We start from the raw sequence: 14,597 nt of genomic DNA, 5'->3' as shown, positions 1-14,597 counted from the left end.
ATCCTTCATTTTTAACAAGCTCCCAGATAACGGCAGTGCTGTTTTTTCTGGATGACATTTTGAGTGGCAAGGGTATAGATGATTAGAAAAGCAGATGTGGGCTCAATTAAAATCTAACTCTGTATTTTCTTATTTTTGCAGGTGTCTATAGCAGGACAACCAGCAGGAGTAGAATCTGCCCGAGTTAGAATTCGGGTAACTATTTATTACTTTAATACTATAAATCAGTGTCAGCAATGTTTGCATCATAAGGCAATAAAAATGTCTTAATTTATCAATTTATAACCAAATCATATGTTCAATAGTTACGAAATAGTGACAAAAGTTGTTTTAATGTGTTGAAGATGTTTCTTAGAGATATTCCATATTGCTCCTGACTCAGTTTTTCTGATGATTTTAAAATGACGAAAAAGAGGCCCAAAGAAAAATCCATAGGCAGTTTAAGTTACAAACTCTCAGGTTTCACAAAAGACTCCTTTCATTTGAGAAACTTTACAAAGTCTACCCAAGCTTCTGTCTATAATAAAAACAATTTATGTTTTAGCATTCTATCCTCAGAAAAGAAGGAATGAGTTATACACATCTCTAAATGTGTAGTGATTCAGCTGTCTGCTTTGGGCTCTCATACTTTCATTTAGGAGCTGCTTCCTTTGGTGCTGATGTTTGAGCTACCAATCGCTGGGATTCTTCAACCAGTTCCCGATCCTAACTCCCCCTCGATTCAGCACATATCACAAACGTACAACATTTCAGTGTCATTTAAGCAGCGTTCTCGAATGTATGGTGCTACTGTGATAGTACGAGGGTCTCAGAATAACACCAGCGCTGTGAAGGTAAATAATTGAAATAATTATGAACATCTTAAGTGTAGAAATTTTGCAAGTTTTTAAAATTTTTTTTAGATTTTATTTGAGAGAGAGAGTGAGAGAGTGGGCACGAGTGGTGGGGGGGAAGGGCAGAGGGAGAGGGAGAGACAGGTTCCCCACTGAGCAGGGAGCCCGATGTGGGGCTCGATCCCAGGATCCTGGGATCACAACATGAGCCAAAGCAGATGCTTAACCGACTGAGCCACCCAGGTGCCCCTATGCAAATTTTATCTTTAAAGGATTTTAAACTATTTCATTTTCCAGAATTTTCCCTTGTATTGCATTTTTGCTTATAGAATGTGTTGAGTTTCTCCATAGCTATTAGAAGTGCACTAGAATCTTTCCTTGTATGTACAGTTATTCTATAGGATTCTTTCTTTCCTACCCTTTTCTCATAGGAAGGAACTGCCATGCTGTTGGAACATCTCGCTGGGAGCTTGGCATCAGCTATTCCCGTGAGCACACAACTAGATATTGCAGCTCAACATCATCTCTTTATGATGGGTCGAAATGGAAGCAACATCAAACATATCATGCAAAGAACAGGTGCTCAGATCCACTTTCCTGACCCCAGTAATCCACAAAAGAAATCCACCGTCTACCTCCAGGGCACCATTGAGTCTGTCTGTCTTGCAAGGCAATATCTCATGGTAGGTTTACTGAAATTAGTGTTATAATTTCATTTTATTTTATTTACTTCTTTGGGTACAGTGTATGTGGCTGCACACACCTTACTCCTGTGGTATTTATGAAAATGTTTTGGAAGCCTTGTCAAATAAGTTTCTTGGTAAAAGGAAATAAAATATGTATGTAAAGTATGTAGTGCCTTATAGGCTTAATTTCATTACATAGGCGAGTGATTTCTTTGCAGTATTTTTTTTAACTTAAACACAGAAGAGGACACAATGAAATAATGTATTTCTGTATTCTGTGGAAGGTGATTATTTTCATCTGACATGTAGTATTTGTTTGCATTTGACAAAGTCTTCTGTTTAAACAGAAAAATAATATCTTTTACCCTCAAAGGTATAAATTTTAGTAGCATGAGACATGTGAACATTTCAGAGATCTCTGATACAATTTTTAAAATGGTATTTAAGCCACAAATTTGAATCTTAATGCATTGAAGAAAATAGCCGTTATATAATTCAGTACTGCTTCCTATTTAAAATTTGCAATATTTCTTTCCTTCTGCTATTCATTTAAAAACGCAGTGTGTAGGTTGATACATAGTAACAAAATGGATTGACGTAATGTGGACTTACAAATTATTTTATTAAAAACACCATTGTATTCTCCTGTTCAAGAACTTGACCTTTAGTGATATTTGAAACAGTAAGCCTCAGGTACGGTCTTTACTTGCAGAATTTGTTCTTGAGAAACTTTCAGAAAATCCAGTTTTTATTTTTTAAGAGAGAGAAAGGAGGACAAGCAGAGAGGGGAGGGGCAGAAGGAGAGGGAGAGAGAGAATCTTAAGCAGGCTCAGTGCTCAGCACAGAGCCCTACTCAGGGCTTGATCCCAGGACCCTGAGATCATGACCTGAGCCAAAATCAAGAGTCCAATGCTTAACCAACTGAGCTACCCAGGTACCCCAGAAAATCCAAATTTTTATTATTGATTCCATTCCTCTGATAAATAAGAACTTTCCATAATCATTAAGGATTATAATACATAATTATTTTGTTGTAAATGATTTTTTTTTTAGCCAAGCTTAGTTTATTAGGATACTTTTAATATATCACTAATTAGGTAGCAAATTCATGTCCAAAGATTATTATGATTACTCTTCATAATTTTCTTTTTTTCTTTTTGTCTTTAGGTATTATTTTAAGTGAACTTTTTTAGGCATTCTGTACAATTAGGAATTCATATTCATACTTTGATCGTACCTACCAAAAATATAAGTGTGCAATGAGATATAGTATTGTACAATATTAAAAGAAGTGAGGAAGAGTGGGATAAATTAAAAGGCTTTAACCTAAGGGCACCTGGGTGGCTCAGTTGGTTAAGCATCTTCCTGTTGATTTCATCTCAGGTCATGATCTCTGGGTCATGAAATTGAGCCCCACGTTGGGCTCCACACTCAGCACGGAGTCTGCTTGAGTTTCCCCCATTCATGCATGTGCACTCTCTCTCTCTCGCTCTTTCGCTCTCTCTCAAATAAGTAAATAAATCTTTAAAAGAAATAAAAGGCTTTAACCTGTATTTGAAATACAAAAATCACTTTTATCCACAAGGAAAATGGGACACAGTGATTTCATTTTAATTCAGTATATTTGACTGTTACTTCTCCTGACATTTATGTACAGAACCCAGCAATCAGTGGGCTAGTACTGAGTGTCCTGGGAATCAGTAAGTATGAGATTCCTATAGTTAGTAGATTCAAGGCCAGGAAGAAAGCATCAGAGGAAAAAAAAAATAGTGGTAACCTCTGCAGAACTAAAAAGTGAGAAAGCTAAAGGAAGAAATAGTAGTAGCAGTTTATTCCAGGAAGGAGGTAAGGTTGGAGCTGCACCAGAAGAGAGGCAGGTCTTCAGTTGGTGAAGATTTGGTGAGTTGAGACCAAAGTTACAGAATCTGTTTGAAAAATAGTCAGGAGGCTGGTCTAGCCTGGAGGAAGGGGCCGATGTGTGGACATAGAGGCCTGTGATTGTACAAGCAAAGCTGGGCCAAAATGTGGAGATCTTGACATGCTGATACATGTTTAGATTTCATTCAGAAGAAGTAAAAACCAGTACTGTAAGTCTTTGAGCAAAAGCACAGGATTAGTGCCCGTGATGTGGTTGAGGATCTAGTTTCTGGCATCACTAACAAAACAGAAGTCAAGAGAATGGAGGAATTTTCCAAGGTGGAAAGTGGGTAAAAAATTCAGGGCCAATAACAGAAACTTCAGACACATATAATTTTGTCATTCAAAAATAGTTTGTGCCCTCAGCATTATTTCTGCACCAGTTCCCTAAGCTTTGTGAAGGAATGTGATTCAGCTTTAATACTTTGCTTTACTCTTTCAGCCCATAGAATATTGCGTTTTTTGTAGGCATGTTAAATTATCAAATGTTTAAATGAGTAACGTTTCTCCTCCTACACTTTCTACTGTGACATTTCTTAGGGTTGTCTTCCCCTTGTGTTGATGTTTGATATGAAGGAAGAAATTGAAGTTGATCCACAGTTCATTGCTCAGTTGATGGAACAGCTCGATGTCTTCATCAGTATTAAACCAAAGCCAAAACAACCAAGCAAGGTTGGTCAGAGTCTGGACCCAGAGAACCATGTATCATATCATATTCTAGATAGTTTTATTTTCATATACATGTGTATTTGCATATACATGGAATTAAATATTCCATATAATATATGTCATTATATGTTATACTTTGTTATTTAAATACATGAGTTTGTAAAAACATTAATAATTATTGATCATCATTTTCTTTATGTGTTGGTTTTGGAGTCCATTTTTAATGACCATTATTTTTTACAAACATATGAGAAAGAGAGAAAAGATGTGTTTTTATTAATTTGCAACCTGGTAACTTTCAGCTTTATTAAGTTATCAGAGAGTTGATAAGGCTAAACATTGTGTTAAGTGTGTAATGTATGTGTACATATCCAATGCAATTAAAAAATATTTAGTTTACATACTCTTTGTGAGCCACTCCGCTCGCACTGGAGAGTTAAAGAATGGATGTCTATTGTCCTTAATAAAATAATAAACTAATGATAATCAAAAGTAAATAATGACATGTCCCCAGTTCAGCCTTCTTGGAACTTCTCTAAGATGTTGCAAAATTTCAATGTTTTCATGTATAGTCAAAATTTAATGGGATAAACCTGATGATATTAAATGCTAGTGAGAATATGAGGGAAGAGGAATGTTCCTACCTTAATGTTGTGTAAATTGGCATAGCACTTTGAGGAGCAATTTGGGACCTTCTATTCATGCTGAAGATGCTGCGATCCTCCTGCCCGCCAGCGTTCTATGTCCCGTTATATACCCTGAAGAGACCAGTGTACCACATGTCAAAAGACAAGAATGTTGTGGAATAAAAGAAGCAAGTTGCATAATAACATGTACTAAATGATAACATTTATGTATACTTTTTATTCTAGTAGATAAAACCCCAAACAGTTGTGCTTTCCATTTTTTAATTTCTATAAATCTTATTATATGTGCATCATGGTATATGTATAATATGTATCATAGACAATTTTTATATATGTAAATAACATGGTGTTCAGTGTCCAACTTAAGAAAAACAGTCATGCTTTTCTCAAAAGAAAACTTTAAAGAAGAAGAGAGGTTTGTGTCTAAGTGAACTTGATATAATGAGTTTAAAGTTAGAGAACAGGACATTGATTTTATGTATCTTGAAGCATCATGCTTGGCTAATTTGAGTTGACTGGAGTCACTGTAGATACCAAGACTGGAAGATAAAGACAGAAGAGACTTTGTGCATGTAAAGAGTGTCAGGCACGAGAGGAACTCCTGGAGTTCAGTAAGAAATGAGCCAGGTCAGGGGGAAAATAGATTGTAAGTGAGAATTCTAGAGCCTTGTAGCATCCTGGGGCCATTTAGTTTTGTCTAGCTGGCCCCGATGCTGACTACTGCTTTAACTGCTTTAACGAATTTTCTTTATTGCCTATTGGAGGCTCTTCTCTTAAGTTCACCCTTCAGTTTTCTAGATGAGTCCATTGAGAAAAATATATATTGTTTGGAAATTTATTTTACCATAGGCTTTGCCAGTGATATGCCATCAGTGAGGAATAGTGGTACCTCAAGGTCCATTAGTTAACTAGTAGACTATAAATGTCAAACGTAAGTGACTATTACTATGCAGTCTATATATGGTGACGAGTTTGAGTTGTTCTGTAAAGATGAGATCAAGAAAGCTTTCATGTAACAGTAGGAGGATGCAAAGAGAATGGGCTGTAGAGGCGGAGGACCTGAGGTCCAGTCCTGTAGCTGCCCCTGCCCAGCTGGGCTGTGACCATGGGTATAAGACCACCTTATTCTCACTAAATGTGACTCCCATCCAGAAGGTTTCCGGCAAGCATCAAGATTTATGTACAGCTTCTATCCCAGTGCCTGGAACACAGGACACACCCAGTAAATTATAGCTAACCCTTTATGGTTTCACCACAAGGAGTAAACATAAGAAATAAGTGGTTAGAATTTTTAGTTGATTTTAAAACCGCATCCGTATATTCCCTGAGTGGAATCCTTATTACCATATTCATTTCTCACCCGCCTCCCCAATTCATTGTCGACTACTTGCATGTCACCTTTTTCTTTCCCATTATGTGTTTTCATAGTCTGTGATTGTGAAAAGTGTTGAGCGAAATGCCTTAAATATGTATGAAGCAAGGAAATGTCTCCTCGGACTTGAAAGCAGTGGGGTTACCATAGCAACCAGCCCGTCCCCAGCATCGTGCCCTGCCGGCCTGGCATGTCCCAGCCTGGACATCTTAGCTTCGGCAGGCCTTGGACTCACTGGACTAGGTATAAAATTTATTATTATAGCGCTTCTTAGTCACTGGGGGATCGCTTAGCCCGTTCCCTTTCTTTCTACCATTTGGGACTACATTTTAAAGGCTATTTTTTTCCCTTGTCAGTCCCTAAGATTCGGTGAAAAAGCAACAAAACTCACATCAATCCATTTTGGGTTTCTTGTTAGACTCCATAGATTTTTGTTACCTAGATTCTTTTTATTTTGGCATACATAATCAAGGTCTGACTGTTTTATTTTCAGTGGCTGTGTTTGTTCTTCTAAATTAAGAATGCCATTGAGAGTGAAGTGAGCAGGCTGACTATAATTTATGTGTTTGTTCTCTCTTGCATTTGCAATATTGCCGTCCATCCCTAGAGGTAAAGATTATCCAGTTTGCTTTTCAAAAAGTAATTGCAAATCTGTGTGAGGGGTAGGGAGAGGGGGAGGTGAAAGCAAGCAGAAACCCCACTCCCAGTGGTCAGAACTGCGTCATCCAAACACAAAGGAAATCTAGCGTGCAGCTACAAAGAGGAGCAAATAGACCTGTATTTATATCTAAGGAAAGAATAGAAGATGAAAGCATCACCCCCTCAGGGCTTTAGTTTTTTGAGAAAGTGAGGTGAGGTGCTTCGTAGCTGCGATATGTACCGCCTCCTTTCTGGATTCCTATCTTACAGGCTAGAGTTCATTGCCATATTGCAATTGTGCTAGTTTCACTACTTTCTTGCACATTTTTCAGTAGCCTTAATATAAAAAGTCAATGTAATGACCCTAGAAAATCATTTTGCCTCATTCAGTGTTGATCTGAGACAGAAAAAATACTCTCAGCAGTCCATAAATTTTTTTCTAATAGCTATTTCTTGCTTTTAAAAATCATAATATGGTTATCATATGATTAAGATTCCAAGTAGCCCTGTCTAGACACCATTACAGTAAAGACCGACTCTTTTCCCTTCGGCCTCTCATCTCCCCAAATCATCCCTTCCCCTGGAGATCTGAACAGTCCTAACAACACACGCGTGTGAGTCAGGAAGTACCAGCGAGGTAATGTAGCAGCAACCAAGTTCTTCCTGCACCAGAGCAAAGATTTGGTTACTCAGTTTTTTAAATGTTTTCATGTCTATTCCTATCCTGTAATACTTACTACTTTAAAGATTCCTGGAAAGTTGTATACAATTTCATATTTCACTTTAGAATATATTTAAATGCCTGAAGAGAAGTTTCATTACTTAAATCAAACAATAAATCCTTAAAACAAGCAAAAAACAAACAAAATTTTCTGAGAAAAGTTTCACACTCATTGAGATGGACCATGGACCACAGGGAGGTCACGTGTTTTGACGTAAGGGATGCAAACTTCCACGTAGCTCAGCATCTCCATAAATGGGCCGAATGTAGTCATTCTACTGCAGGAGAACATTCCCCTGTTCTCTGCGAATTATAAGTGGTTTGAAAAGAGTCTTTTTGGAAACAGAAAACAAGTGAGTTATACAGAGAAATAAAAATGAGTTTCCACTTGAGCAGAATTCTGTTCATCCTGGCTAATGGAGAGGAACGCAAAGCAGCTGGCATTGCTCAGTGACCCTAACTGTGTCCCTGGTTTACATACACTAACTTCCAGTTCTGATCAGCATCTCTTTGTAGACAGTCTGGGTTCTGTGTTGGAGTTGTATCATGCAATATCTCCTGTGAATATTCGAAAGAAGGTAATCTGTCGCTCATATTATATTTGGAAAATATCAGACTGTATCAGCGTGCATTCCAAGTGGAAATATTGGTGCGATCTGTATTTTTAAATCTTGAATTTATGCATATTGACTTGGCTTTCATTTATTGCAGGTCTTTTGGGGCCTACCACCTTATCTCTAAACACATCAACAACTCCAAACTCACTCTTGAATGCTCTCAATAGCTCAGTCAGTCCTTTGCAAAGTCCAAGTTCTGGCACCCCCAGCCCCACGTTATGGGCACCCCCACTGGCTAACACTTCAAGTGCCACAGGTGAGTATCATCTAAGTACAATCAAAGGCACGTGGTTTTTAGGTATTTAAATAAAATTTGCTGGTGGCTCTGTTTCCTTAGGGAAAAATCATGGTTCAAAGCATACTGCAGCTAAACAGAAACTCCCCAGCATGTAAATTAGTTAAAATGAAGCATGATAAAGGAGGGAGTTTTTCATGAAAGTAGAATATAATCTTCAGACGTGACAAACAGATCAGGAGAAAGAGTATGATGAGCAGGAAGCAGTGGCAAAGACACGTGAAGCTCACTGACCTGGTCATTAGGGAACGTGGGTTCCAGCTGGACACATGTACTTGGGAGTCACATGGACGTGCTAAATCTAACTAGTTTCCTCATCAGTGCAGTGAGCTCAGATTAATTATTCTCTACAGACTTCTTCCATTTTAACATTGTTTTGTGTTTTTATAGTAATGTTAAACCTATTACAGAGAGGTATCAAAATTGAATTCTCTCCTGAATTTGTAGCAACAAAAATGAAGTTTTTTGTTTTTACTGAGAAAAATAAAGTAATACTTGTTAAATCTGACTTTTTTCCTAATATCTGTCTTCATGAAATGTCATTGTAGGCTTTTCTGCTATACCACACCTTATGATCCCATCTACTGCCCAAGCCACATTAACTAATATTTTGTTGTCTGGTGTACCCACCTACGGGCACACAGCTCCATCTCCCCCTCCTGGCTTGACTCCTGTTGACGTCCATATCAACAGTATGCAGACAGAAGGCAAAAAAATCTCTGCTTCTTTAAATGGACATGCACAGGTAATGTCCTTTGCTAGAGTGGTGTGATCTATGCTGTTTGTAAGAGATAAGCCGCTGGTAATATGTTTAAACTTTCACCTAAAATGAATTTTAGAATTGTGACCATATTTGTCTGTTATTTTCTGTTATCATTTTAGTCTCCAAATATAAAATACGGTGCAATATCCACTTCATCACTTGGAGAAAAAGTTCTGAGTGGGAATCACAGCGATCCATCTAGACAGACAACTGGACCTGAGCAAGCATCTCCCAAATCAAACCCTGTGGAAGGTAACTTTCCTTCTGAATTTCAGCCTGATCTGTTAATTGGATAAAGGGGGTTGTAAAGTCTTTGCAGTGATTTCAAGTTGGTTTTGCTAACCAGTCATGACTCATCCTGCCTCAAGTATGCAGAAAGACATCTTGAATGAAATTCCAAAGAACACAGGAAGAGATAAACTGAAAAACATTTTCCACAGAAAATCACTTCCTGTTACATTGGAACTTCCTAAAGTGGATGTAATTGTGTAAGAGGAAAGCATCAGTTTACTAAATGTATACGTATATTTTTTTTCCAAGTAGAGTATTTCTTTTTTTAAAACCCTTTCACCCCTAATAATCTTTTAAAAACGTGAGGGTCTTCTCTTTGGATTTCATCTTGAATGAAATTTGAGACAGCCTGAATTTAAAGTGTGTTCTTTGCAGCTGAAAGCTGTTACTCCTGGGTCCCTTTTGAGTTGGGTTCTGATTTGTTTCCATCGCAGGTGGTTGTTGATGATAAGGTGACATTTGGATTTTCACTTTATCCCTTCTGCAGGTTGTAACGATGCTTTTGTTGAAGTAGGCATGCCTCGAAGTCCTTCCCATTCTGGGAATGCTGGTGACTTGAAACAGATGATGGGTCCCTCCAAAGTTTCCTGTGCCAAGAGGCAGACAGTAGAACTGTTGCAGGGCACAAAAAACTCACACTTACAGTATGTATTTTAATCTTTAAAAGTCCTTGATCTTTTGAAAGAAAATGTCTAATAGGCTGGATTTGTTTTAAACTCAGTAGTTGGTGTTCTTCGGTTCAAATGAGTTTGATCTTCTCCAAGAATTTTTTTTTATTTTTCTTTATAATTTTCTTTTCTTTTCCCTTTTAAAAATTCTATTAAGGAATAACATCTGGTAATTTTCACTCTTATATCTTCTGTATAGTGGTAGGGTTTCTATCTGGGTTCTCTAAACCATCTCTGTGCTCTGAAACTTTAACGTCCTCCCTGCTCTTCAGCAGGGCAATATTTACTCTCTGATTTTTCTGTTAGAAATTTTCCTGCTGTGAATTCTCCTTCGTTTTGCTTTGAATTTCTAACTTAAACTATGGCTTCCTTTTCCAAGGTAGTTAATTGCTAGCTCTGGTAATAAATACTTGACAGTTTCATGATTTTATTTGTTATAAACCACAGTTAGTATAAATACATATATTGTAGTAACTGTAACTCTCCCTTACCATAATAGCACAGTTACAAATGTGTTATCCTTGCTCTGTTTTCTTTTTCTATATACTTTATTTTTTCAAATAGACAATCTATTCACACTTTAAAAAAAAAAAAAGGCAATACAGTGGAATGCTTCTATGTTGGAAGAGTTTGCTCCCATCCATCTCGGTCCACCCAATTTCCTCTACTGTCTTATTAGTTTTCTTATATACCCCTACAGAGGAGAGTATCTTAAGACAAATATAGCCTTTATATTTTCATTTCCTGTGTTTCTTACTAAAATCTGGTTTGCTTTTATAAACCCTTTGGTCAGTTAATTACTCTTTCCCATTTTGTCCAAATCCACTTTATATGTGTTTCTCCTTGCGTGGTACTAGTAGTCACAGTGAACATTATTCAGCATAGGTTAGAGAAGTGAATTTGCTTTCTTCCCTGTGTTGACGCATTTGAAGGGTATGCCTGTTCCTTTCATCATTAAGTAGGTTCTGAACTTCCCTCTCATCTAAACTAAGCTGCAGCCTCCAGAATGGTCTCTCTGCCTCACCCTTTCAGCAGCTCAGTTACTTCTTTATTTTGTTCCAGCAATTTTTTTGAACACAGAAAGTCTGATCTTGTTAACGCTCTGGCTTTAAATACACCAATCTCATCCATATCACTTGCTTCCTTTGCTTTGCTTACGCTGTTCTCCTGGCCTTCATGCTGCAGAGCCTGCCTAGGCCCTTTACATTCCAGTTCTGATGTCCTGTGTGAAGCCACTGGGAACTTCTGTCAAGCAAACAAAGTTCATTGCTCTGCCTCTTATATTCCAATAGCCTGTTCTGAATTCCTTTGAATTCCCCTGGCACAATGGAACAGTGAATAACAAAAGAAAGAATGAACAAATCAGATGAGCTGTATGACTAATACTGTTTCTTATTTCTCTTTTACTTGAGCTTAACATGCAATTGGATTTGAACTTGAGGTGCATCGCCAATCTTGCAATTCAGACGATTTTTCCTATTTTAAGGGACATTTTTATGTTCATCCATACATCCTGAACAGTTGTTGGGAAATATCTATTTATCTGATACCTGTGTCATAGTAGATTTGTTAGCAATACCAAATGCCTTTTACACACAGGAATTGGATCATCTGCGTGCTTTTAGATTGACTTGTTTCTGCTTAGACTGCGTATGCATGAGTCATTGCTATCTCTTTGATGTGTGCAAATTAGAAATCTTTTCTGTGTGTCTATTCCGTATATACCACAGACATACGCCATACATACTACATATGTTTGTGAAAATGTATCATGAAATAGTTTCAACTCCAGCTCTAGAGTCATATGCTTGGGTTAAAATCCCAGCTCTACCGTTTACTAGAGGTATGACCTTGGGTAAGGTACATCTGTTATCTGTAAAATGGGAATAATACTACTGCCTACCTCAGAGCAGTGTTGTGAAGATGAAATGAAATAATGCATGTAAATAGTTGACAGCAGTAAACATAGAGTAAATGCGCACTTAGGAAACAGTCAGTACATTTGCATATAAACACGGAGTGTTAAATTCCAAACTGTTTCACAGCAGCACTGACAGGTTGCTCTCGGACCCTGATCTGAGTGCTGCAGAAAGCCCTTTGGCAGACAAGAAGGCTCCTGGAAGTGAGCGTGCTGCAGAGAGGGCTGCAGCTGCCCAGCAAAACTCCGAAAGGGCTCGCCTGGCCCCACGGCCATCATATGTCAACATGCAGGTAATGGGGAGAAATGGGAGAGTCATCCAAATGTAGGGTGGTGGGTAGGGTTAGGGAATGGGGAATTCAGCAAATGTTTAGCGGTAGAGCAGAAATTGGGTTTTCCTTCGGCACTCTAGTCAAAATTAAATTTAAATATATATGTAGTACTTAGGAATTGGTTTTGCCATAAACATTAAAAATGAAAAGCTTGAGTGAGAAGAATTCTTTGTATCGTATTAAAATTGACATAAAATGGTCTGTGTCACTATGTCTTATGCAAATGTGATATTATTTCTCTGTTAAAGTTTAGAGAAATGTGAATGCTGTTATTTTTAAGTATTACTGCCTCATAACATAGTCTTGGATAAATATAATATCTTTCTATTTAATGGCGATGATAAATTTGGTGTCATTTAGATCGTTCTAAAAATAACTAATGTGAAGCTTCAGGTTTTTGAAAGTAGATGCTAAATATCATGGATGACTATGTTAGTTGAGAGATTTTTATGATTATTTTAAACAATTTCCTCAGCAGGGATATTCTCTGTATCCATTTTTAAAGTATTAGGCTAATTACTCAAAATAGACTATTGATCATAAAATTCAGAAATTTGATTGCCATATAAACCACCAATATGAGAGAGAAGGATTTCGTACTTTGTGCTTTTAGAGACTCTTATAAACATTTGATTTCAGCATCAGAATTACGGGGTTGACTTTCCTACTTCATAGTAAAAGATTTATTATCCCCAGCCCCCCACCTCCCCAAAAAAGGGAAAAGCTTTTCACCGAATCCTAAAAACAAGCTGTCATAGCTATGTCAAAGAAAGTAATTCATGTAATTAAATTATACTTCTATAATTTTAGTGAAAACTACAGTTCAATCCTACTTGTCTGTTTTTTTAAACCTTCACATTTGAACATTTTTATGAGTTACTAGATGAATGTTTTTACGAAACCTATGTCCTTTATAAAGTGTCAGAGTTAAAAAAAAAAAAGACATTTGTTACATTTTCTCTGGTGGATTTATTTTCAGTTAATATAAATTAAAATTTTCTTTTATAATAAGTACCCAGTCCCCTGTATGATCCCTTTTGATTTTTGTCCATCTTGTGGTTCTCTTCTTTTCCATCAGGTTTACACCCAGTGAACCATTTTCACATTCCTTTCTTTTAGGATGGATGAGAATGTCCTTGGTAATAGAGTTTCAACTTAAATAGATGTATTTATGCCATTAATGAAGAGCTAACTTCTAAAATCAGTAAGAACTCAATGATAATAGGCACCAAGCATTGACAGAGAAAGACTGAAGACTTCTTTGATTCCTGCAGCTAAAAATGATCTGTGTCTCCTGACCCTTCTTGGAATGTTGTATCTCTAGCTCTCTCTTCACACTTATCTCACTTCCTAATTTATTTTGTAGGTTTGTTTAGTTTTGTTTTTTTCCCATCCCTGCTAAGATTCTGTGTGTTTTCAGGCTCGAGACCATTGTTGATTCATTGTTGCATTCTTCTACAAAAAGCAGCATAATCTCTTTAAGCAGAAGACACTTAGTAAATATTTATTGAACAAGTGAACTTAAGATCTAATCATTAAAAGTTGATTTTAATTCCCAATGCCATTTTAGACCTAGGATTTCAAAAACATTATCAAACTGTTATCTAAAAATCTAGCTCCCCTGATTTACTTTCAAGTTCCTAGAGTTAATCACACATCCTAGTTTGTCTGGGTCAGCCCATTTACTTTTATAATTATGGCCTAATTTTTATTTGTGGCACATTTCTCTCTCAGAGAAATGTGTTTCAGACCATAAATTATATGGGCATGCTATATACGATGGTATAGTCCTCCTAGAAGAAGGGTCAAAAGAGCTCTCACCAATTGGTTCTTGGCCCTCCTCGTAGGCCTTTGAGACATTCTTAAATCAAGCCATAGGTAGTCCCTAAATTGGAGAGTTGAGAACACTGGGTTTGCATTTGAGATGTAGCTATGTCTGGACTGCTTTCTTCAAAATGACCTGCCTGGACCCTCAGTAGACCTGACTCTGACGTCACGGAAAGAATGAATGGTGATATCCTAGTCCAGTACAAGAAGAGGTAGCTAGGTTTAATTTTATTGTATTGCTTAATGTCATTACAAATCAAAGCTAGATATTTGTCATTTATCTCACTTCAAAAGCAAAGACTATGCCAATTAGGTTAAATAATTTAAGTTGTCTGAACATCATCCCATTTCAGGCCACGCTTTATTTCAGTGAGGAGGGGATGTAGAGAAACAAAGAGGCCA

At 37.2% G+C, this 14,597-nt stretch overlaps 1 protein-coding gene across 3 annotated transcripts in view; it reads left to right on the top strand.

The window, feature by feature from the left end:
* BICC1 (BicC family RNA binding protein 1) overlaps positions 1–14,597 on the top strand; it is a 268,534-nt gene that overhangs the window by 232,836 nt on the left and 21,101 nt on the right. For 2 of the 3 annotated variants that reach the window (XM_008696275.2, XM_040623917.1), the window contains exons 6-15: positions 142–195; positions 639–833; positions 1,265–1,516; positions 3,977–4,108; positions 6,181–6,367; positions 8,196–8,357; positions 8,945–9,141; positions 9,279–9,411; positions 9,938–10,094; positions 12,164–12,329. In XM_008696275.2, the coding sequence (XP_008694497.2) occupies positions 142–195; positions 639–833; positions 1,265–1,516; positions 3,977–4,108; positions 6,181–6,367; positions 8,196–8,357; positions 8,945–9,141; positions 9,279–9,411; positions 9,938–10,094; positions 12,164–12,329 (1,635 nt within the window). The remainder of the gene's footprint in view (positions 1–141; positions 196–638; positions 834–1,264; positions 1,517–3,976; positions 4,109–6,180; positions 6,368–8,195; positions 8,358–8,944; positions 9,142–9,278; positions 9,412–9,937; positions 10,095–12,163; positions 12,330–14,597) is intronic. The other variant, XM_040623916.1, reaches the window with a different exon arrangement.

This window comes from Ursus maritimus, unplaced genomic scaffold (genome assembly GCF_017311325.1).
Source record: "Ursus maritimus isolate PB19 unplaced genomic scaffold, ASM1731132v1 scaffold_7, whole genome shotgun sequence".
In the NCBI taxonomy this organism is placed as follows: domain Eukaryota; kingdom Metazoa; phylum Chordata; class Mammalia; order Carnivora; family Ursidae; genus Ursus; species Ursus maritimus.
This window is presented reverse-complemented; position numbering and strand designations above follow the sequence as displayed.